General features: G+C 35.6%; 1 protein-coding gene across 4 annotated transcripts in view; it reads left to right on the forward strand.

The window, feature by feature from the left end:
* ADGRG6 (adhesion G protein-coupled receptor G6) overlaps positions 1 to 19,653 on the forward strand; it is a 128,987-nt gene that overhangs the window by 69,634 nt on the left and 39,700 nt on the right. For all 4 annotated transcript variants that reach the window (XM_004673903.2, XM_012723111.1, XM_012723107.1 and 1 more), the window contains exons 5-10: positions 1,809 to 1,877; positions 9,714 to 9,799; positions 12,196 to 12,248; positions 13,230 to 13,292; positions 17,540 to 17,682; positions 18,547 to 18,658. In XM_004673903.2, the coding sequence (XP_004673960.2) occupies positions 1,809 to 1,877; positions 9,714 to 9,799; positions 12,196 to 12,248; positions 13,230 to 13,292; positions 17,540 to 17,682; positions 18,547 to 18,658 (526 nt within the window). The remainder of the gene's footprint in view (positions 1 to 1,808; positions 1,878 to 9,713; positions 9,800 to 12,195; positions 12,249 to 13,229; positions 13,293 to 17,539; positions 17,683 to 18,546; positions 18,659 to 19,653) is intronic.

The raw sequence follows: 19,653 nt of genomic DNA on the forward strand, positions 1-19,653 counted from the left end.
AGAACAGGCAGATCGACGAAGTACACTGCTGAGGGGAGCAGCGGGCGGGTCAGGAGAGGTCTGCCACGCCATGTGGTCACCTCCAGGGCAGGTGGGTATCGAGCTCATGCGGAAGTGGCTTTAGTTTCTTAGTGCAGTGCTTTAACCCGCTGCGCCACCAGGGAGGGCCCCTTTATCAGTTATCTTTTATTACCTGTTCCTGTAATGCCATGTCAACTGGTCTCCCAGCGCTTCGCACTGCCTTCTTGTATGTTTCTGTAATTCTGTTTCTTAGAAATACCTGTCCCTAGTCTCTTAACCCCTGATCGGTACAGTCACCCCCATATTCTTCACAGCTCCCCTTCCTCGCAGCACATTTCCTGTTTTACCTTCTCATGAGCCATTATCACCTTCCTCTTTGGGGTAGGGATAGCACTTCACAAACAACATTCTGAGAACTATAACTCCACCTTCCCTTTATGCCTCTTTGAGAACAGTGACAATTTCTTCAGACTTTACTTTAGCTTCTATGCTTTGCATGCCATGAACAGTGAGTAAATGTTTATTTGAGAGCTTCTTGTCAGTTAGCATTGCCGACCCGCTTGTAAAGTTAGGTCTTTGTGAGGTAACAGGATTCCTTCCTTGGGCCAGGTGCACAAGGCAATTAAGAATAAAGAAACCATGCATCTGACATGCTGTTACACTATTGGGATATTCTCCATGTCTGTGTGTTCTCGATAACTCATGTATGTTAACGGCCTCCATGTACTTGGTATTCCCGTGGAAAGGTTGGGAAATGTCTAAAGGTTAGAATGTAATCACTAATATAAAAATGCCCTCTATAATTAAATATATGTGTGTGTGTGTATTTATTTCTGTGAATTTATAATTCTGTACTTATAGTACAGTGTGCTCCTCATAAGTTTAGCTCATCTCCCTCAATCTCAACCTGTTTGTGAATGTCTGTTATACACCAAAGGGAGATTTAGTACAACAGTTCACACTCCTGCTAGGAAAATCATCTTAAGATTTGTTTCCTGCCAAGAATAAATCAGTAAATATTTGAAATAAAAAGACACAGAGACTAATTTGAAATCAGAGATAAATTCTGGCATGACAAATAGCATAAGCTAAAATCTATTAACTGAAAACTTACATTTTATTAGCTTGAATGCTACCCATATCTTTCTTGCATTATTTGAAACTTATCTTTGATGTTTGTATTATTTCATTTATATGAATTCCCATTAGAGTTGAGTAATTTATTATGCAGAAAGTCCTGAACATTTTACGCATTTTTTAAAAGATTTATTTATTTATTCATACAGAACTGGGGTACAGGCCAGAGATGCAGAGGGTGAGAGGATTCACCAGAGACAGAGCGGGGAGCAGAACAGGAAGATCGACGGAGTACACTGCTGAGGGGAGCAGCGGGCGGGTCAGGAGAGGTCTGCCACGCCATGTGGTCAGCTCCGAGGCAGGCGGGGATCGAACTCATGCGGAAGTGGCTTTAGCTTTTTAGTGCTGTGCTTTAACCCGCTGCGCCACCAGGGAGGGCCCCCATTTTATGCATTTTTTAAAGGATGATAACAATTCTTTTCCTGTCTTTTGTGGCTATAATCTATAAATTGAGTTAAAGGTTTGAGAGAAATTTTAATAATTTGACTTTACATTTGCAGAGTAAGACACAAAGATCTTAACACATTTTCTTGATGTTGGAGTATTTACCAGTGGACTCTTCTAGGATGCTATATATGTCATGATTTTCTTTCTGGTCATATATCATTAAACCATAAGTTAATTTGTATAATAATTCTGTGTTGATCAAGGTTCCTACCTGATACCATTCCCAGCAGCAGAACTTGCCAACTGTGCAGATTTGGGGACCCTCTGCCAAGGTAGGGAGCCAACATCATCCTCTGGGGTCTGTTTCTTACTTGCTATTTTAGGTAAAGTTTTTGTCATTGTTTTGATATTTATCTTAATTTTCAGTAGAGAAGCCAGAAATCAGAAAACAGAAGAATTTGTGGATGTGTTTTAGTTGTGTTGATGCAAAGTTCATGCTGTGTGTATAAAGAATGTTTTCACATATTTGATGACCACAACCCTAGAAAGCACTGAGTTTTTAAAATGTGAATGATTATGTGCTATTAAAAAAGTTGATTTAATTTTAACCCTTTATTTCTTCTCAAGCAGTTTGCATATATTCAGTAGAAAGACATTCATTCAATATTAAAAAAAAAGTATTCATATCTAAAAACTGATAGGAAAAACTCAGCTAAATCTTCAGTTAAGCTTAAGACAAGACCATGAGGCAATTGATGGTATATAATGACAAGTATTAACAGTGATTCTACTAAACTAATAATGTAATTTTGTTAATTGTTATAATGCATAATGACGATAATATGTTCATGTTTTTAATTATGTACTAAGTAGTTGCATGCTCAATAATACATAGTAGAAGTTGCATAAGTTTTCAAATAATATGAATATTTTGCTTTACTTTTTCATTGCTCTGCCTAATTACCAACCTACTTTCTTTATGAAGTAGTATGTGCTATGTGCCACATTAAGAATGCTGACCAGACCTATAAAAGTTGGGTCTCTCTTTTTTATTCATTTTTTTAAGATTTATTTATTTATGCATATATGCATACAAAAACTGGGGTATAGGCTACAAGTGTGGGGGTGAGAGGATGCACCAGAGACAGTGGAGAACAGAACAGGTGGATTGAAGAACATTGCTTAGGGGAGCAGTATCAAGGCAGGAGAGGTCTGCTGCATCCTCTGGGTCAGCTCCTTGGCCAGGATCCAACTCATGCTGCAGTGGCTGCAGATAGCTTCATAGTGCTCTTCTTTACCCCCTTGTGCCATCAAGGAGGCCCCAAAGAGGGATCTCTGAAGGGAATCATAATGTGAAACTGACAAGGACCAGAATCTGAAACTAAGCCCTCTTCTGAGGTTCCAGGTTGCAGAGAAAAATGGGACAAGTCATAACTGCGCCTTTCTATTGCGACATTATTTCTTGATATTGTTTCAGTGAATATTCTATGAAAGTAAAGTTTCAAGTAATTTCTTTAATGAACTCGGTGTAGTTTTAAAATATATGAAATTGAAAATAAATACTAAATTTTAATTAGTTTAGCTATTGTACTTGGTTCATAGAACCAGATGTCTAGCTGTTATCCCCTCATGTTCTAAATGACTAAAAACATTTTCAGTTTATTGATGATATTATATTTTTTTCTTAATGATTTTGCATTAAGAGAAATGATCATAATTAAAAAAAAAAAGAATTCAAAAAGAACTCCCATGCCAAAGAATTATATAATACTTTGGAATGGAAAATTGTTTTAGTTAAGGCTATATATTTAGGTCAGTAATTTCTAAAAAGCCTTTAGAAGGTATTTCTCTGTGTAATTGCTTAAATATCTTAATATTTGAAATAATTAAAAAAGTTAAATAATGATTGTTCATTATACATATGAATGTATATCTAATAAAAATACAAAAAAAAAGAAAAATTATCTGTATAGTTATTTTAGTGATTATGTAGCATTTCCAGAATCCCTTAAAAAGTTAGTATCAGGGCCCTCTCTGGTTGCGCAACAGGTTAGGATGCAACACCGCAACCCAGCCGCAGCAGCTTCAGTGTGAGTTAAATCCCTGGCCTTGGAGGTGACCCACGTGGCTGGTAGACCTCTCCCGACCTGCCCGCTGCTCCCCTCAGCAGTGTACTTTGTCGATCTGCCTGCTCTGCTTCCCACTCTGTCTCCAGTGAGTCTTCTCACCACCCCTGCCCCTCTGACTTATACCCCATCTCTGTATGCATAAATAAATAAATCTTAAAAAAAAATATCAAAGTATTGCATAAGTTTTAAATCGTTGAGCTTTAATACTAGCAGAAGCATAGCTATGACATAATCCTTTGAAAACATCTCTCCTATCAAACTGGCCCTTAAAAAATCCATGTTATGAATCAGTGTGTATCAGAGTTTTGGGGGGTCTCTAAATAACTGATTCAGACTATACCTTTCATTCTTTTGTTTTTCTTTACATTTATCTTCTCAAAAAAACAATACTTTTTCTTGATATTTTATTTCTCTATTCCCTGTATCAGAGAGATTGGCTTAGTTTAGATCATTTTAAGCTGATAACTTTTTTTTGTTATTTTTACTAAGTTAAGAAACTGAATTCTAAGAAGATTTAATAATTTGTGATGTGGTCATCAGCCTGTTAACAGCCAATGTAGGTCTAACTCAGTTTTTTTTCTCCTGTTCCTGCGCCAGCTCCAGCACTAGTCCAGTGTGGTAGCAGAGGCGGTGAGAACTGATTCTTAATGTGCCATAGAAAGCATTGCTTCATTTTATGCATTATGACCTTGTTTAATTTAGTAGGAGGAATGGTTTCTTTCTCTGTATATTTTTATGAATTAATTATAGATTTCTTATCCATATTAACTGTCAAGTGCTCCTCGCAAAATAACTTCTTTCTCATCTTTATTACCAGCTATTGTAAATTCTAGTATTACACCACCTACTGTCACCACTAACATGCCTGTTACTAACAGAACTGATAAGCAAAAGGAGGGTAAGAAATAATTACCTTTTATATGTGTCTTGTCTGTTTGTATAGGATGACAAATTATATTTTTGTGGGTACAAACTTATTTTTAGGTCTATGACTTTGTATTAATCTGATATTTCATATTTATATATATCATGACTTAATCACTTATTTTAATAATAAGTGTTTCGACTCTTAGCAACCTTAAATATTCAAAACAGTATTATTAACTATAGCCACCATGCTGGCCATTCCATCCTCATGACATATGTATTTTACAACCCAAAGTATGAAAAATTGTATTCTCAGGGTGGGGGTATATAATGTTCCAGCAGAGTTCCTATTATTGGAATCAGTTGGTACATTTGTTCATTTGCAGTATTTATTGGTAAATAAATATCACTCATTTCTCTTGTAATCAGTGGAATATACATTCCCAGTACTGTTCTTTTATGCTATTAGCCAACATTTTCAAACAAAACTGTTAGGGAAAGAAAACAAACACATTTAATTAAAAGGAATAATTGATTATATAAGCAATCTGAGAAAAACATTACTAATGGTATTTTGTCAGATTATTCTCTTCAAAAAAACTGAGTAATTTTAGTAATTTAATTTCTCACTGAAGTCAATTCTGTGTTCTAATATTTGTGATATTTAAATTAATATTTTGCTCTGTTTTTAGACGTTGAAAATAATAGTTAGAATGTTATTATATATCAGCTAATTTGTAAATCAACTTTCCACTGACAAAACCTCAAGTAATTGCTACTTTTTGCTTTTTTCCCCATATTTAATTTTCTATTTATATTATTTGTAATTTGCAAATACAGCAGGGAAAATTCCAGGTGAATTGTATTACTTCTTAACCTGCTACTGTAGGACCAGACATATAGCCTTTTGGTAATCTGGAGTTTGTTCAGTTTCTTCCAATAAAACAAAATGCAATCCGATGACCTACCACATCATTGCGTGAAATATAGTAATAGTCTCAAATATGAAGTATTAGAAGCAAAGGAATTTTTGCAGCTCCAATCATAAAGCTTTTGAGGCTAAGACATCTGTAACATCACCAAAGACCCAAAACCAAGAGAACAGAAACCCATATACAGCTATACTTCCTTTTCTTCTTTGAGTTTCAAGGCTTACATTAACTTCCTCTGTAAGAACATGCAAATTGGAAGTAAGGAATATTTTACATGAAGCGTAGATATAAGTTTCATTAGGGTTATAAAGACATCCATTCAGGAAAGTGTTTATGGTTATTCTGTAGTTACACCAAGGAGATTTATGAAGGAACAAAACTTCCAGAAACCCCAAGAAAGCAACAGCCGCTGAAGTTTCCAGTGAATATTTCACATGGATGCCAGCCAGCAGATGGGAATATTACAATTCTCACTAAGTATTTTGCTCTTTGTGTGAATATACAAAGGGCCTCTGTGGCTTTCTCCCTTCAGGACTGGCACATCCTCTACTGCCTAAGAACGTTTACATGATGCTTCAGAGTCCTTGACTTGGTGGAGTAGAACTGTCTGCTCAATCATGTCATTTCTGACATTCTTGAAGAGAGCCTTGTTCAGACCAGCTCCCCCTGCGTCATGACCTTCACTGGAGTTTCAACAAAGCAAGCACATGTTAGAATCACTTAAATGACTGGATTTTGCTCCGTTAAAGAAGAAAATCTCTTTCAGATGATTCTTGATTAAAAAGTGTAATTCCAGCATTTAAAAATATCCAATAAGCATCATGTAGTTGATAGTTTAAAAAACTGTGTACTCAATTTTATATCCCAGCCAAATAGTTTTTAACCACATCCTTTCACTACCAATACTATTTCATAGTTTTGTCCTAAATTGATTCATTGTTTGGCTTAAACATTGGAGAAAATGGATATTTTATGTTCCAAAGGAAAAACAGTACTACTTGCTTTAAAATAGAAGTGAAAATAAATAAATGAAAACAGTATTACTGAATTTTTTCTGTGTCCCACAATCTTCATGCATCTCAGCACCTCAACCCTTTATTATATTTTTAGAAAAGTAGTATAATAAAGTGTTCAGGACACCCTTAGCCTATAGCCCAGTTCAGATCTTTAAATTTAATTTCTATTTTTCTATGTGGAGCCATTTATTTATTCACTCGGTTAATGTATTTATTTTCTTACATCATTGTTAATTTGATTTCTCCTCTCAGATGTGTTGGATTACAGATACTTTTCTTCGATGGAGTCACATTTGAAATTATTGCAAAGAATTGCTTATTCACCTGGTGAATAAATGTGGCTTTATGTCATGTCCTGGACTATCTAAGATTTTTCACATAATATGAGCAATCTCAGATACTGACCATGACACTTTTCTTATTCCCTGGGAAACCGATACAGTGAACATTCTCAGGCTTATGAGCTGATACATTAGAGAATGCTGTTTTGTCCACTGTAAGAAAGATAGGCACCAACTGTGAAATCTCTTGTCTACCTTACCCAGACCTGTGAACTCCTGGCTATCAAAGAGCTTTGTAGAGTTTATCAGCTTGATATGCTAGTACCAGGAAGAGAGAGGGCTTGAGATTATTTGACAGTCAGGCATATTTCTTTAATCTATTGATAAAATGTGCTTTCCCAAATTTAGTGAAATGTCCCTATTTTTCTAGGTAAAGTTCTTTGATTATTTTGTTAGAACTTTTGTCTGATGTCTCAGATCTAATATTGTCTTTCAGGCTCCTTTTCACAGTTATTTCAGGACCTAATGAATAATTTAGGTCTTTCCACAAATCACCTTTGGGCTGTTGTATTACATTCTCATCCCTTTGGACTAGTTAGCTCCATCCATATCCTGTCTTCTGTGCTTGTAACATCCCTCTAGTGCTGCAGACTATTCAAGTTTTGTGAGCTCAGTACAAACAACCCAAGTAAGGAACTAAGTCCACTAGTCCTTATTACAAGCTTCCAAGTACAAATCGTGACCCTGTTTATAACTTCTCACTTATGTATAGCTACTCACATGAAATATTCATTTTCAGGTTAGGTGTATAGATCCAGCAACCAATCAAATTTTAGAATCTTAAAGAAAGTGTGTGTGTAGGATGAGCAGGGATACAGCCATAAGTATATGCCACTGTCCTTTTAGAAATGCCTCATTCTGAGGCTTCTCTGACAATGATTCAAAAACATAATTCTGGATAGTATATTTTTAAGTTGATTTAAGTTCTCTGATCGGGCATCTTTTTATTTATGAAATCAATGAAGTGAAAAAAATAAGGTAGTGAATACTGAAAACTAAAGAAAATGTCGTGTTTAGATGCTTCCATAAAATTTGAGATATGTCTGATTAAAAATACTCACTTCTAGTATTTTGCAGTGATTTACTGATAGAACAAACACAGGCTTTTGGTCTCCACCTAGTGGTAGCTTTTTAGTACTCTCCTGACACCAGGGAACATTTCCTAGGGTCTTGAAATACATAGAATCTTGGACCTCTGCAATTTGAATTTCCTCTTGACCATTCAAAAATGAACATTATTTGATATGATGATATCTACTGTGGAAAAGAATTACCTGAATTATCATAGTTTTTTATAAATATATTCCTCTAAATATTCACTTAGTCTATATTTAAAGAAACATAAAATCTCACTAAAGTACCTGAAAGGTTTTAGAAGATGAACTTATTTTGTCTGCATAAATTAAACTCACCTGTTCTTGTCTCTGAACCAATGTCATGTATTTATATTATTACATCTAAGAGGGGCAATTTTTTTTTAACATGATGGATTGACCCCTGTACTACAAAAGCATTCCTCAAGGACCGTAACTGGAATTTAATTTTGGTAGATTTGGGAATTCCCAGAGGCATATTTTATAATCTTTTCTACTACTTCTCCCAAATCTTCCTTAAAGCTCTTCCCCATCATTTTTTAAATATTATGGACAGTTTCTTTGGGTATTTTACTTAAGAATTCCCAAAACATAAATAAGCATGAAAAAAGAGGATTGACAATAATGGAGGTTCATTTTCCCCCTTCTCTGTAACCTACTACATTTAAGGGTATTTTCCTAATTAACCATTTTTCTAAGGCAGCCTATAGCACACATCTAGAAAGATTTAGCAAACCCTGGCCTGCTGAGTTAGATTTTTCATTTTAAAAAGGTATGCTATTTTTTAAAGTTTTAAAGATTGAAGTCTCCCACCTGTCCCCCCAAAACCCCACAGGAACTTCTTTTCACATTAAAGTTTTGTTTTTCAAAGCAAATTAGTCCATTAAAATTCTTTCTGCAGACAATTTTTCCCCCCCTCTACTTTGACACAAGTGGTGATGTTTATAGTATTTTGATTAAAAACCCTATTAAAAATCCAGTGCTACAGCTCAGTAGAAGTATATGCTTTTTTTGGTTGAAGGGGCGGATAGGAAAGGGGGAAAAAGGGGTATGGGTTAGTAAATATGCGTCTTTCTGTTCTTGTTTTTAAGTTGACTCTTACCTTCATCTCACCCAAGTTTTTACACATAGACTAACATATTTCAAGAAAAGGAAATCTTGTTATAGGTAGTAAAATTATACATGGAAAAACACACTTTACATACTGTAAATAGCAGAAATCAAGGTTCACTCCTATAGATTGATGAACTTAATATAACATACAGATATTGACTTAGAATGATGCCTACCTGAAATATATAAAACATTACAATGAACTGTTATTTTAATTAACAAAATTGATTTTAAAATATGAAGAAACAAACATCGCTTCTCAGCATTTTGCCTAAGATCAAGTGTAGTATCTGTTTTTATCAGTTTAATATCTGGTACGCCCTCTATCCAAGGACAATATATTAAATGGATTTTTGGAACTAGGCGATGGAATAGGAGCTTGCTCCGTCCACTCCACACATCAACCTGGTATTGTAGTACTTCTGGGAGCCATGCACCAAAAAAAAAAAAAAAAAAAAAGAAGAAGAAACATGTTGCTGATACCTTAAAGGCTGTTAATTATGTATAAGATAAAGGTCAAGAAGCATAAAGTCAAAAATATTTCAGAAAATTTTTTGTACCTACATAAAAAGTGACTCTTTTTAATTGTGTGAAGTTGTATCATTTTAAATTTAAGTTGACAATTATATGACTGCCAAATAGAACTAATGGACTAAATCCTATTTCCAATGGACAGATGGAATTGTCTTTAGAATTTCCTTAGAGATTGAAAATATCCTCCATTATCCTGAAGCAAAAGTGCAGAACAAGGTGGTAGGATGGGTAAGTGAACTTGCAAAATTTCTCTTTTGGATTTAAATCTTTAACCTCTGCAAATCTGGGAAAGATGTTTACTATCTGGGTAACTAAATCTACAGATGATGCTGAAACAGAGAATGGTCATTATAAATCTATGAGTAGATGACATGTGAGGTTTTCCGATGAAAATTTGGTAACTTCTAACATTAAAATTTTACATTTTTCTCTTCTTGCAAATATACCCTTTAGATTTTTAAAATTTTTCTTCTTCATTATTATTTAAAATTTTTCATTGTAAGTTTCTTATTTTATTTCCTATTGTTTTACTTCCTATCTGCAGAATACTAAGGAGACTTGAATTACTTTTTACTTCTAATACTATTACAAACAACTTTTGTGATAAAGTTACTTGAGTATACATCCTAAAGTAAGACAAAATAGGTTTTCTTATATTGTTGGTATCTAAGAAATGTGCCCTTGGTGATTAAGAAAGCTAAATCACTAAACCATACATTGAGAGTTAATTGATAAGACATATTTTAAGAGTAATTGGAATACATAGCATTATTATTTTTTAAAGGTTTATTTATTTATTCATACAGAACTGGGATACAAACCAGAGGTGCAGGGATAGTAAGAGGCTTCACCAGAGATAAAGTGGGGAGCAGAACAGGCAGATCAATAAAGTACACTGCTGAGGGGAGCAGTGGGCAAGACAGGAGAGGTCTGTTGCATCATGTGGTCACCTCCAGGGCAGGGAGCTAATTCGCACTGAAGCAGCTGTGGCTGGCCAGCAGGGCTGTGTCCTAACCCACTGTGCCACCAAGGAGGGCCACAGAGTATTATTTTTAAAGGCAAGGCCTTTTAACATAAATTTCCATGGAACATTAGTTTGTAAACAACTGTAACATAATTGGGGAAAAGTGAGATTCTTTAGTAGATGTCACAGAAATTTTTTTTTTTAAAGTCAAAGTCTGTTTCTTTCTTTTTTTTTAAAGATTTATTTATTTGTGCATACAGAACTGGGGTACAGGCCAGAGGCTCAGGGGCGGCGAGAGGCCCCACCAGAGACAGAGTGGGGAGCAGAACAGGCAGACTGATGAAACACACTACTGAGGGGAGCAGCGGGCGGGTCAGGAGAGGTCCGCCACGCCATGTGGTCACCTCCGAGGCAGGCGGGAGTCGAACTCGTGCGGAAGCGGCTCTAGATTCTCAGTGCTGTGCTTCAACCCACTGCGCCACCAGGGAGGGCCAGAAAATATTTTTAATTTGTGGAACAACACAGTAACTTTCAATACCTTATGTAAACACTAGAACAATGTGTTTTAGAGCTTACTTTACAGAAAGAATATATATATTTTTGCTGGTCAGTTTCTTTTTGGTAAAGACTTTTATTGAATCCCAGGATTTTTTTTTTTTAAGTCAGGTTGTTTTCAAAAGATGAATTTCTTTATTTTCGTTCTCAAATAAAGTACTAATGTGATTAACCCTGAAAAATTAACATACACTGAAGAGTCCTTTAAACAAGGTATCATTTTACAATTGTTCTTATATCACATGTGGTTTTCAAGGTAACGTTATTATCTGAAACTAAACTTTATTGGAAACTCTTAGTTGACCTTCAAGAAAATCTCTTGATGAGAAAGAAAATGTAAGTGGTATCCTTGATTACTATAATTATTTATAATTTTAAAATAATTTAGTATTTTTGCCACAGTTTCCTAGTTTACAGTCAGTTTTAGAAATGCTTTCAAGGAAGTCTAGCTGCATATAAAAAAAAGCATGAAAATCCTTTGGAGGTGATAAGGAAGTAAGAATTTTGTGTCTGTAGCAAAATCTTGTTTTGTGATGTATTTTATATTTCTGAGGTATCAACAGTTAATTACTATTTTTCTTACTAGAGTTCTTGAGATGATAATTACTGGAAAATGTGATACTGTAGCTCAGTGTTTACTGAATGAAGAATATGAAAGGTGTTATGTTCTTCACCATGTGCCCTATTACAACAAAGTTCGCAGTGACTAATTCATATGCCCCATAAGTGACATGTTGATAGAGAGGAAAATGTAGTGTCCAGGTAGACAGACCTGGGTTCCAGTCTGGGATATAACTGCATATTAGATGAACTTCAGCAAGTTATTTCATTTTGTTTAAGTTCAGTTTCCTTATATGTAAGGGGTGGTTGGTGCACATAGTACCTATCTTGATAGTGATTGTGAGATTGAAACAAATAACATTTGTAAAGGTCTTGGCATACAGTGATTCAGTAACTGTTATCTGTACCTTTCTTTCACTCTAACTCTCTGGGATTTTCCCAGGGTATGATTCCGATAACATCTTTGGGGAGGGAAGAAACTTGATTCAAAATTTTAAAAAGGTATTTATTACCAACACTCATCCTTTTCCATTGTATTTTTTAGCTCAATTCAACTTTACAAAATTGGAACTACACTGTTTATGTGGTTAATATCAGGTAAATGAAAGAATAAATTATTTGGGAAATAAAAGTCTAACTGAATGCTACCCTCCTTCTCTCTGTTTGTACCTGCACGCACATTTACAAAAGTAAACATATAAGCACATACCTTATGTTCATAATAAATCTAAAACAACTGTACTGGTTTATTTCTTTGCACAAAAAAATTCAGTGCCTCAGCAATGATTTTTAATATCTTTGGATTTTGGATCCTGATCATTTTTCAAAGTAAGCATGCCTTCCTAAAATATATTTGTGATTTTAAATAGTGTATGTATGTGTGTGTGTGTATGTATGTGTATGAAGATATGTATTGATTCTCCTACCTATTATGTATTATGATACATCACAAATTAAAAGACTAATTAAATATAAATCGTTACTTTCTCCTCATATCCCAGTGAATTATCTAGAACACTTCCTGGATTATGTGTACCCCACTTTACAGATCATTTTTCTATAAGATAAGACATCCATAGTCTGATTGCAACCTAGTTTTTCAAAACTATCTTCACTGTTATTGTAGTTAAATCTTCCATGGAGCCCCTAGCAAATAGTAATATCTTCTTTTCCTTCTCTGTCCCTTGTATTCATAGTTCTATACTTAAAACAGGTTTCTTAATATGTATTTTATGAATCTAAAACATATACTGTGTGAACCCAAGAGATCTAATAACACAGAAATGGGGATCAGATGGCCACATTAGTTCAGGGTGTACATTATTAAATAAGCAGAAGCAGGTTTCTAATATCAGGCAATCATAGGTCCTTCATACACTAACACTGAAAAGAGAGCAGGGGACACAGTTGCTACCTTGGCCATGGGGCCATTTTCACATGGGCATCTGGAAAAACTAGACCTCAGGACACACATCTGGAAATGTTGGCTTAGAATGTGCTTTCTGCCTTTCCTGAAATTTTGTTGTTGATGATGGAATAGATGAAGTTGGTAATAAATATGCATATTTCTTGTTATAGCTTTCATGTGAACACAGGAGAGGACAAGATCAAAGTCAAGAGGAGCATTGGCAATGACCTAAGGTAACACTGACAAATGTACAGTGTAACATCTTTTCAGTTGCTATCTGTTTTGACTGTCTAGTAGAGAAAAATAATAGGAGAGAAACAGTTTAATAAAGGAACAGGTTTAAATTATTACTTCCAGTGCACATTTTTTTTCTTGTAGTTCAGCAGACTGTGTGGAAATGTGCCTGTGATATAGATAATTCAGAAGTAGGATCTTTAAAATAAATGAATAATATACACTATTTCTAGTTCTTTTTTTAAATGCTAATCCTTTAGCTCTTATTTGAGTTTCAAAAAGACCCTCAGAGGAAAAAAAAAGATAATTGTATTAAGAAAGGAACCTCTATATAGTGTATGTGTGTGTGTGTGTATATATATATATATATATATATAGAGAGAGAGAGAGAGAGAGAGAGAGAGAGAGAGAGAGAGTAATGTTTATATATTAATAGTAGTATCTAGTGAAATGGGATATATTTTCTTTTTTTTTTTAAGATTTACTTATTTATGCATACAACCACTGGAGAACAATCCAGAGATGCAGAGATGTAGGAGTGAGAGGAGTCACCAGAGACAGAGTGGGGAGCAGAAAAGGCAGATGCACTGAAAAACCCTGCTGATGGGAGCAGTGGGTGGGACAGGAGAGGTCTGCTGTGTCATGTGGGTCAGCTCCCTGGCCAGGGATCACACTTGTGCTGCAGTGGATTTGTATAGCTTCATTGTACTGTGTTTTACCCTGTTGTGCTACAAAGGAGGGCTGAAATGGGATATGTTTTCATCATTCAAAGTCACCAGTAATTTTCTGAAGCATTGCCATTTTCAGTTTGTGGACTGTGATTCCTCTAATGCCTGACAATAATGAAACCAACACCTCAGAAACTCTTGCTCGAACGTCATTTAAATTTATGGAATCTCAGTTATCTGTCTGTCAAACCAATATGTAACTTCCAAGATTTGCAAGTTGTAGGGAGGATGGAAACAAATAATATATAGGGGAAATTCATATTTTTTTTCTTGGATATGAACTACTGCATTGTTTAAAAAATGTTTACATTGTTTAAAAATGCCTAGAGGATTTTTCCACTCCATTTTTCTACTTTCTCTTTCATGTTCAATGATAAGCCTTTGCCACCCATAATTTTTCTCAAAGCCATAATCTACCGAGTTTCACACACATTTCCCCCCCAAACTTTTTCTTTCAATTTGATTGTGACACTTCATAGACCACAGCTTCAAATAAGGCTATCATACTCTTATCGCCTGGACAGACAGGAAACCAAAGCCAGAGACTGGCTTATTTGAGTAGAGAATAATTGATGGCAAAAACAGATAGAACTTGACTTTGTAGGATCATACAATAGTTTCAGTTTACTGGATGAAAGAGGAAAACGACATAAATAAGACATGACCATTCTCCCATTGCTGAATTAGGATATTCATTTTCACTCAAAATACATTATGCTATGTACCTTCTCAATAGTCAAGATAAGTAAAAAGGTTATACGTTCCCAGTTTAAAGTTGTCAGTAGTGGGCGTGGCAAAGCTAATGCCCCAGCAATCATTTAATCAAGGAGTACTTTTTCATAGGTCATTCTAAAAAATTGTTAAGATGGCACAGCTCCTTATTGTATTCACATAAGTCTTATCCTGAAATATAGCTTATATATGAACGCTAAGCGGTAAATCATTTTGGATATAAACAGCTTTGCTGAGTGGATTATGAGAATAGTATAGCACTTTATCCTTGAAATTAGCAGGATATTTAGGGAAAAATAGAACTATTCTTCAGTTTCATCTGACCATGGAGCAAACATTTCACTTATTCTTTTTATCACCACAGGTATTTAAGACTCTACTTCATTTTCATTTATACACATAAAAGTTATTTTTTTAATTTATTATGTACATATACATTTACATCTTTCTTTACTGTGTACACTTTTTTCCATCTCAGTTGTAATCCTCATGGACTTCAAACTACCTCCCATGTATTGCACCTGTTTTGATCCTGTTCCCCTCTCCCCCTCTTAGAATGTCTCTGATTTATCGTTGTTAGTTGATTTTTGTTTTTACTTTATTACAATTACATTTTTACCCCCTCATCCCTTATGTTCCTGCCATGAGTGAAACCATCTAGTCTTTTTCTTTTCCTTTCTGGCTTATTTCACTAACCATGATCCCATCCAGCTCCATTCACATTGCTGTAAATGGCATGTTTGATTGTTGAGTACTATTCCATTGTGTATAAGTATTACATCTCCTTGATCCAGTCATCTACTTTTGAGCATTTGGGTTGATTGTACATCTTCCATATTGTAAGTAGTGCAGCAGTAAACGTAGGGGCACAAATGTCTTTTGAATTAATGTTTTTGTGTCCTTTGGGTAGATACCTAGGAGTGGAATTGCTGGGTCATTAGAAGCTCCATTTTTAGCAATGTAAGAAACCTCCAAACAGCTTTCCACAGTGGTTGGAACAGTTTGTATTCCCACCAGCAGTGCAGGAGAGTTTCCTTTTCTCCACATCCTCGCCAACATTTGTTGTTGTGTGAGATGGTATCTCATTGTGGTTTTATTTGCAGTTGATTTATTGAAAGTGATGCTGAATATTTTTTCATATGCCTGTTGGCCATCTGTATTTCCTCTTTGGAGAAGTGTCTTTTTAGCTCTTCTGCCCATTTTTTGATGGGGTTGTTCACTTTATATATTGAAGAAAATATTGGTGAAACACTCCATGACATTCACCTTGTAACATCTTTAAAGATACATCAACCAAAGCAAGGTTAATGAAGGAAATGATAAACATCTGGGACTACATGAAATTAAAGAGCTTATGTACAGCAAAAGAGCCATTACATAAAACAAAACCACACCCAATGATTGGGAGAAAATTTTTGCACACAATACTAATAATGAAGGACTGATCACAAAGATATACAAAGAATTCAACAGTATACACATAGAATTTAATAACTGTGCCACTGTCTCTCCACTGAACACTCCATAGTCTTTTCAAAAATAATGCTACTGTTTGGACTTTGCCATGTATGTAGTAACTAATATTGGTAATATAATTCTATGACATGACCCTCGCTCAATTTTATATCATAATATTTATTTTCAGAATAGGAAGAAGATATGAAAGTTTTATTGTAAAACCAGTGCTTTCATAATAAGAGAGAAAAAATTCTTCATTTACATGACAGACTATTTAATTTTGATTACTAATTTTGATTTTTGCTACTGACTCTACCTATGATCATAACAAAAAGTATTACTAATTCAAATTATGGAACCAAAAAGCTTTGGTGGACCTTCTAGGATTTATCTCTACTTCCCTTAGAGATATATTTTTAAAGACATTCAGGGTGAGGCACTCAATAAAAATATCTTAGTAAATTGCTGGCCATTCACCAAGTACAGTTTTTTTGAGTGCTGACTTTATAACTTTCACCATATAAAGTACTTGCAAATGCTTCATAAAGAAGATGGAAAGTCATTTATCACCATTCTGGAGAAACTGTGTAAGACATTTTCAAATAATACCACCTTAATAATTTCAAAAATAAAGGAATTTTTTTTCATCAACATAGTTGAAATTGAACTTCTGAAAGTTTATTTGAGGCTAAAAAGAACAATGTAGAATTAACTACAAGTATGAGCTGTTCTTGAAATGTTATTTAAATTTTTTGCATGTCCTCCACTGTATTTAAATTTTTTTCAAAAGAAATGGAGTGATCCAAAATGTGACAGAAGCATGTTACTATACATATATTTTTAAAATATTTATTTATTTATCCATATAGAACTGGGGTACAGGCCAGAGGTGCAGGGGTGATGAGAGGAATCACCAGAGACAGAGTGGGGAGCAGAACTGGCATGACAAATTACACTGCTGAGGGGAGCAGTGGGCAAGACAGGAGAGGTCTACCGCTCCATATTGGCCACCTCTGGGGCCAAGGATTTAACTCAAGATGAAGCTGCTGTGCATAGGTTCGCAGTGCTGCACTTTAAACTGGGAGGGCCCATACACATACTATATTCTATAAAATTATTCCTTTTAAGATATTTTTAGTGTTACAATCTATGTAGCAACAGATATCAGTGATAGGACCTTGGTCTGTTTCTTCAGTGTCAATCTTTTTGGTTTCCTTAAAACCACATCAAAACATGATGGGTTTTTTCTACCCCATCCACCCCCCCAAAAAAAAATCACCAACCAGCTGACAGCCCCAATAACAGCTCTATCTAAAATGTTTTCCTAGGCTAACAATTTCGGCTCTTGTAGTTTATGATGCTACCAGCAATCCCAACTTAGAAGGAAAAATCATTCAGCAGAAGATCTTAGAGAATAATGAGTCCCTGGGTGAAAGCTTGAGGCTGTCTACAGTAAACGTAAGACGACAGGGTAAGCGCCTTTAATATTTTTATTATATAAACTGTATAGCAAAGTTTAATTGAAACAACAACAAAAACATTCTTTGTATGTGGCTTACCAATTTAAAGGTACTTTTTCCGAATCGTGACTATCATCACAATGGTGGTGACATTGTAACAAATGGGAGACATGGTAAGGGCAAAAGACATCACATAGTGATATAGATCTAGGAGTGAAAGTGGAAAGTGAGAGTTCATCATATTAATTAGGGATACTTTATGAACATGCTTAGAATCTGAGCCAAATACCAAGATAACCTTGACCCCAGAAGAGAGTCTGTTTAAGAGTGCTCTAGTAAGCTATATCTTCTATTGTGTTTTCTGTCTCTTATAATGATACCACTGTCTTTTCAGGGTTAGGCCAGGTATCTTGGGGTTAGCCTTGATCTAAACTTTTTTTCTTTTTAAAAAAATTTTTTAAAAAGATTTATTTATTTGTTCATATAGAACTGGGCTACAAGTCAGAGGTGCAGGGGGTAGTGAGAGGCTTCACCAGAGACAGAGTTTGGAGCAGAACAGGCAGATCGACAAAGCACACTGCTGAGGGGAGCAGCGGGCGGGTCAGGAGAGGTCTGCTGTGCCATGCGTTCACCTCCGTGGCAGGCGGGAATCGAACTCATGTGGAAGTGGCTTTAGCTTGTCAGTGTTGTGCTTTAACCTGCTGCGCCAACAGGGAGGGCCTGAAATATTTTAAATATAATTTCCTAAATGTTTACAAATTCTGACCATAAAAAAAAAACTAGGATTTTAGTATTACAGAAAATTGATACCATGCCAATTTTGTTGCTTCAAAAATAGATGACTGTTTCTCATGGGACCCTTATTTTCCACTTAGGTGTGTGTCCCTTTGAGGAGTTACCCAAAGGCTATGAGTGGCCGCCCGTCTCACCCACTAAGTTCACACTGCCGTGTCAAGGGAAGAACGGAGGCATGGCAGTCCGGGAGTGGTAATGCTGTCTTTGATTCTTGCCAGAAGAGCTCTGTGCTGTCCACCTTCCCAGGCCAGCACATGCTGCAGATACCCCCACACCCTGGAGGGTGACCAAGTGATGGGCAGGGTCTCTGGGCACCTCTAACTCATACATTCTGGTGCGGGGGTGGAGTGGGGGTGGTCAGGAGAAGCCAAGGCAGCTAGGGAACCAAGAACAGCCTTTTTACTGCAAGCAGATACTAATCGAATTGATTTTCAAAGCTGGAGACATTTGGAAACCAGAAGCTGAGTCTGGAGCACCTAATGTCTGAGTGGTTAATGACTGCACAGACTTGGCATGTGCACCTCAAATGCCATTATTCAGGGCCTTGTTGGAATGGGGTTTATTGACACAGGTAATAAAAATAGGATGCAAGTAGGAAGTCGGCCATTTTAGACTGTCAGGGTGTGGGTTTTTGCTAAATGTTAACAGAAAGCTCAGAGGCATGTCAGTTGCAGAGAATTCACCCAAAAGAACTCAAGTGCAGTGCTGTCTACCCTACCCTTTAGTTATAATTTTCTTGGAGCTAATTCACAACCTGAAACTGCTCAAGCAGGAAAGTTCTGTACCTGATCTGTGGTTAGGAAAAAAGAAGGGGATTTTAGAGACCTAGTGACTTGAGTGGGAAATGTGGGTATACATTTTTCTGTCTGCAAAGACTTGGAAAATTCTTTGACTTACCTAAGTTTATTTCCTCTCATACAGAGAACTAGAGTCTTCTTTATGGAGTGATATGAAATCAAAATCAGATTTTGTGTGGAAGGTTTTTAAAGTGATACTTGCCCAATTATACGAAATATGCCTTTAATTGTATTAGGCCAATGTATCCTTGGTGAGGAAAGATGACAGATGACTTGTATTTTGTTTTTATGATACATGCACTTGAGTTTTGCCAGTAAGAATTTTCATATGTTTCATTGCATAGTATTACAGTCTTATTGTTAAATGAAACTTACCTCCATATCAAGGCA

The sequence above is a fragment of the Condylura cristata genome, unplaced genomic scaffold, assembly GCF_000260355.1.
Source record: "Condylura cristata isolate star-nosed mole 26May11 unplaced genomic scaffold, ConCri1.0 scaffold00001, whole genome shotgun sequence".
Lineage (NCBI taxonomy): Eukaryota > Metazoa > Chordata > Mammalia > Eulipotyphla > Talpidae > Condylura > Condylura cristata.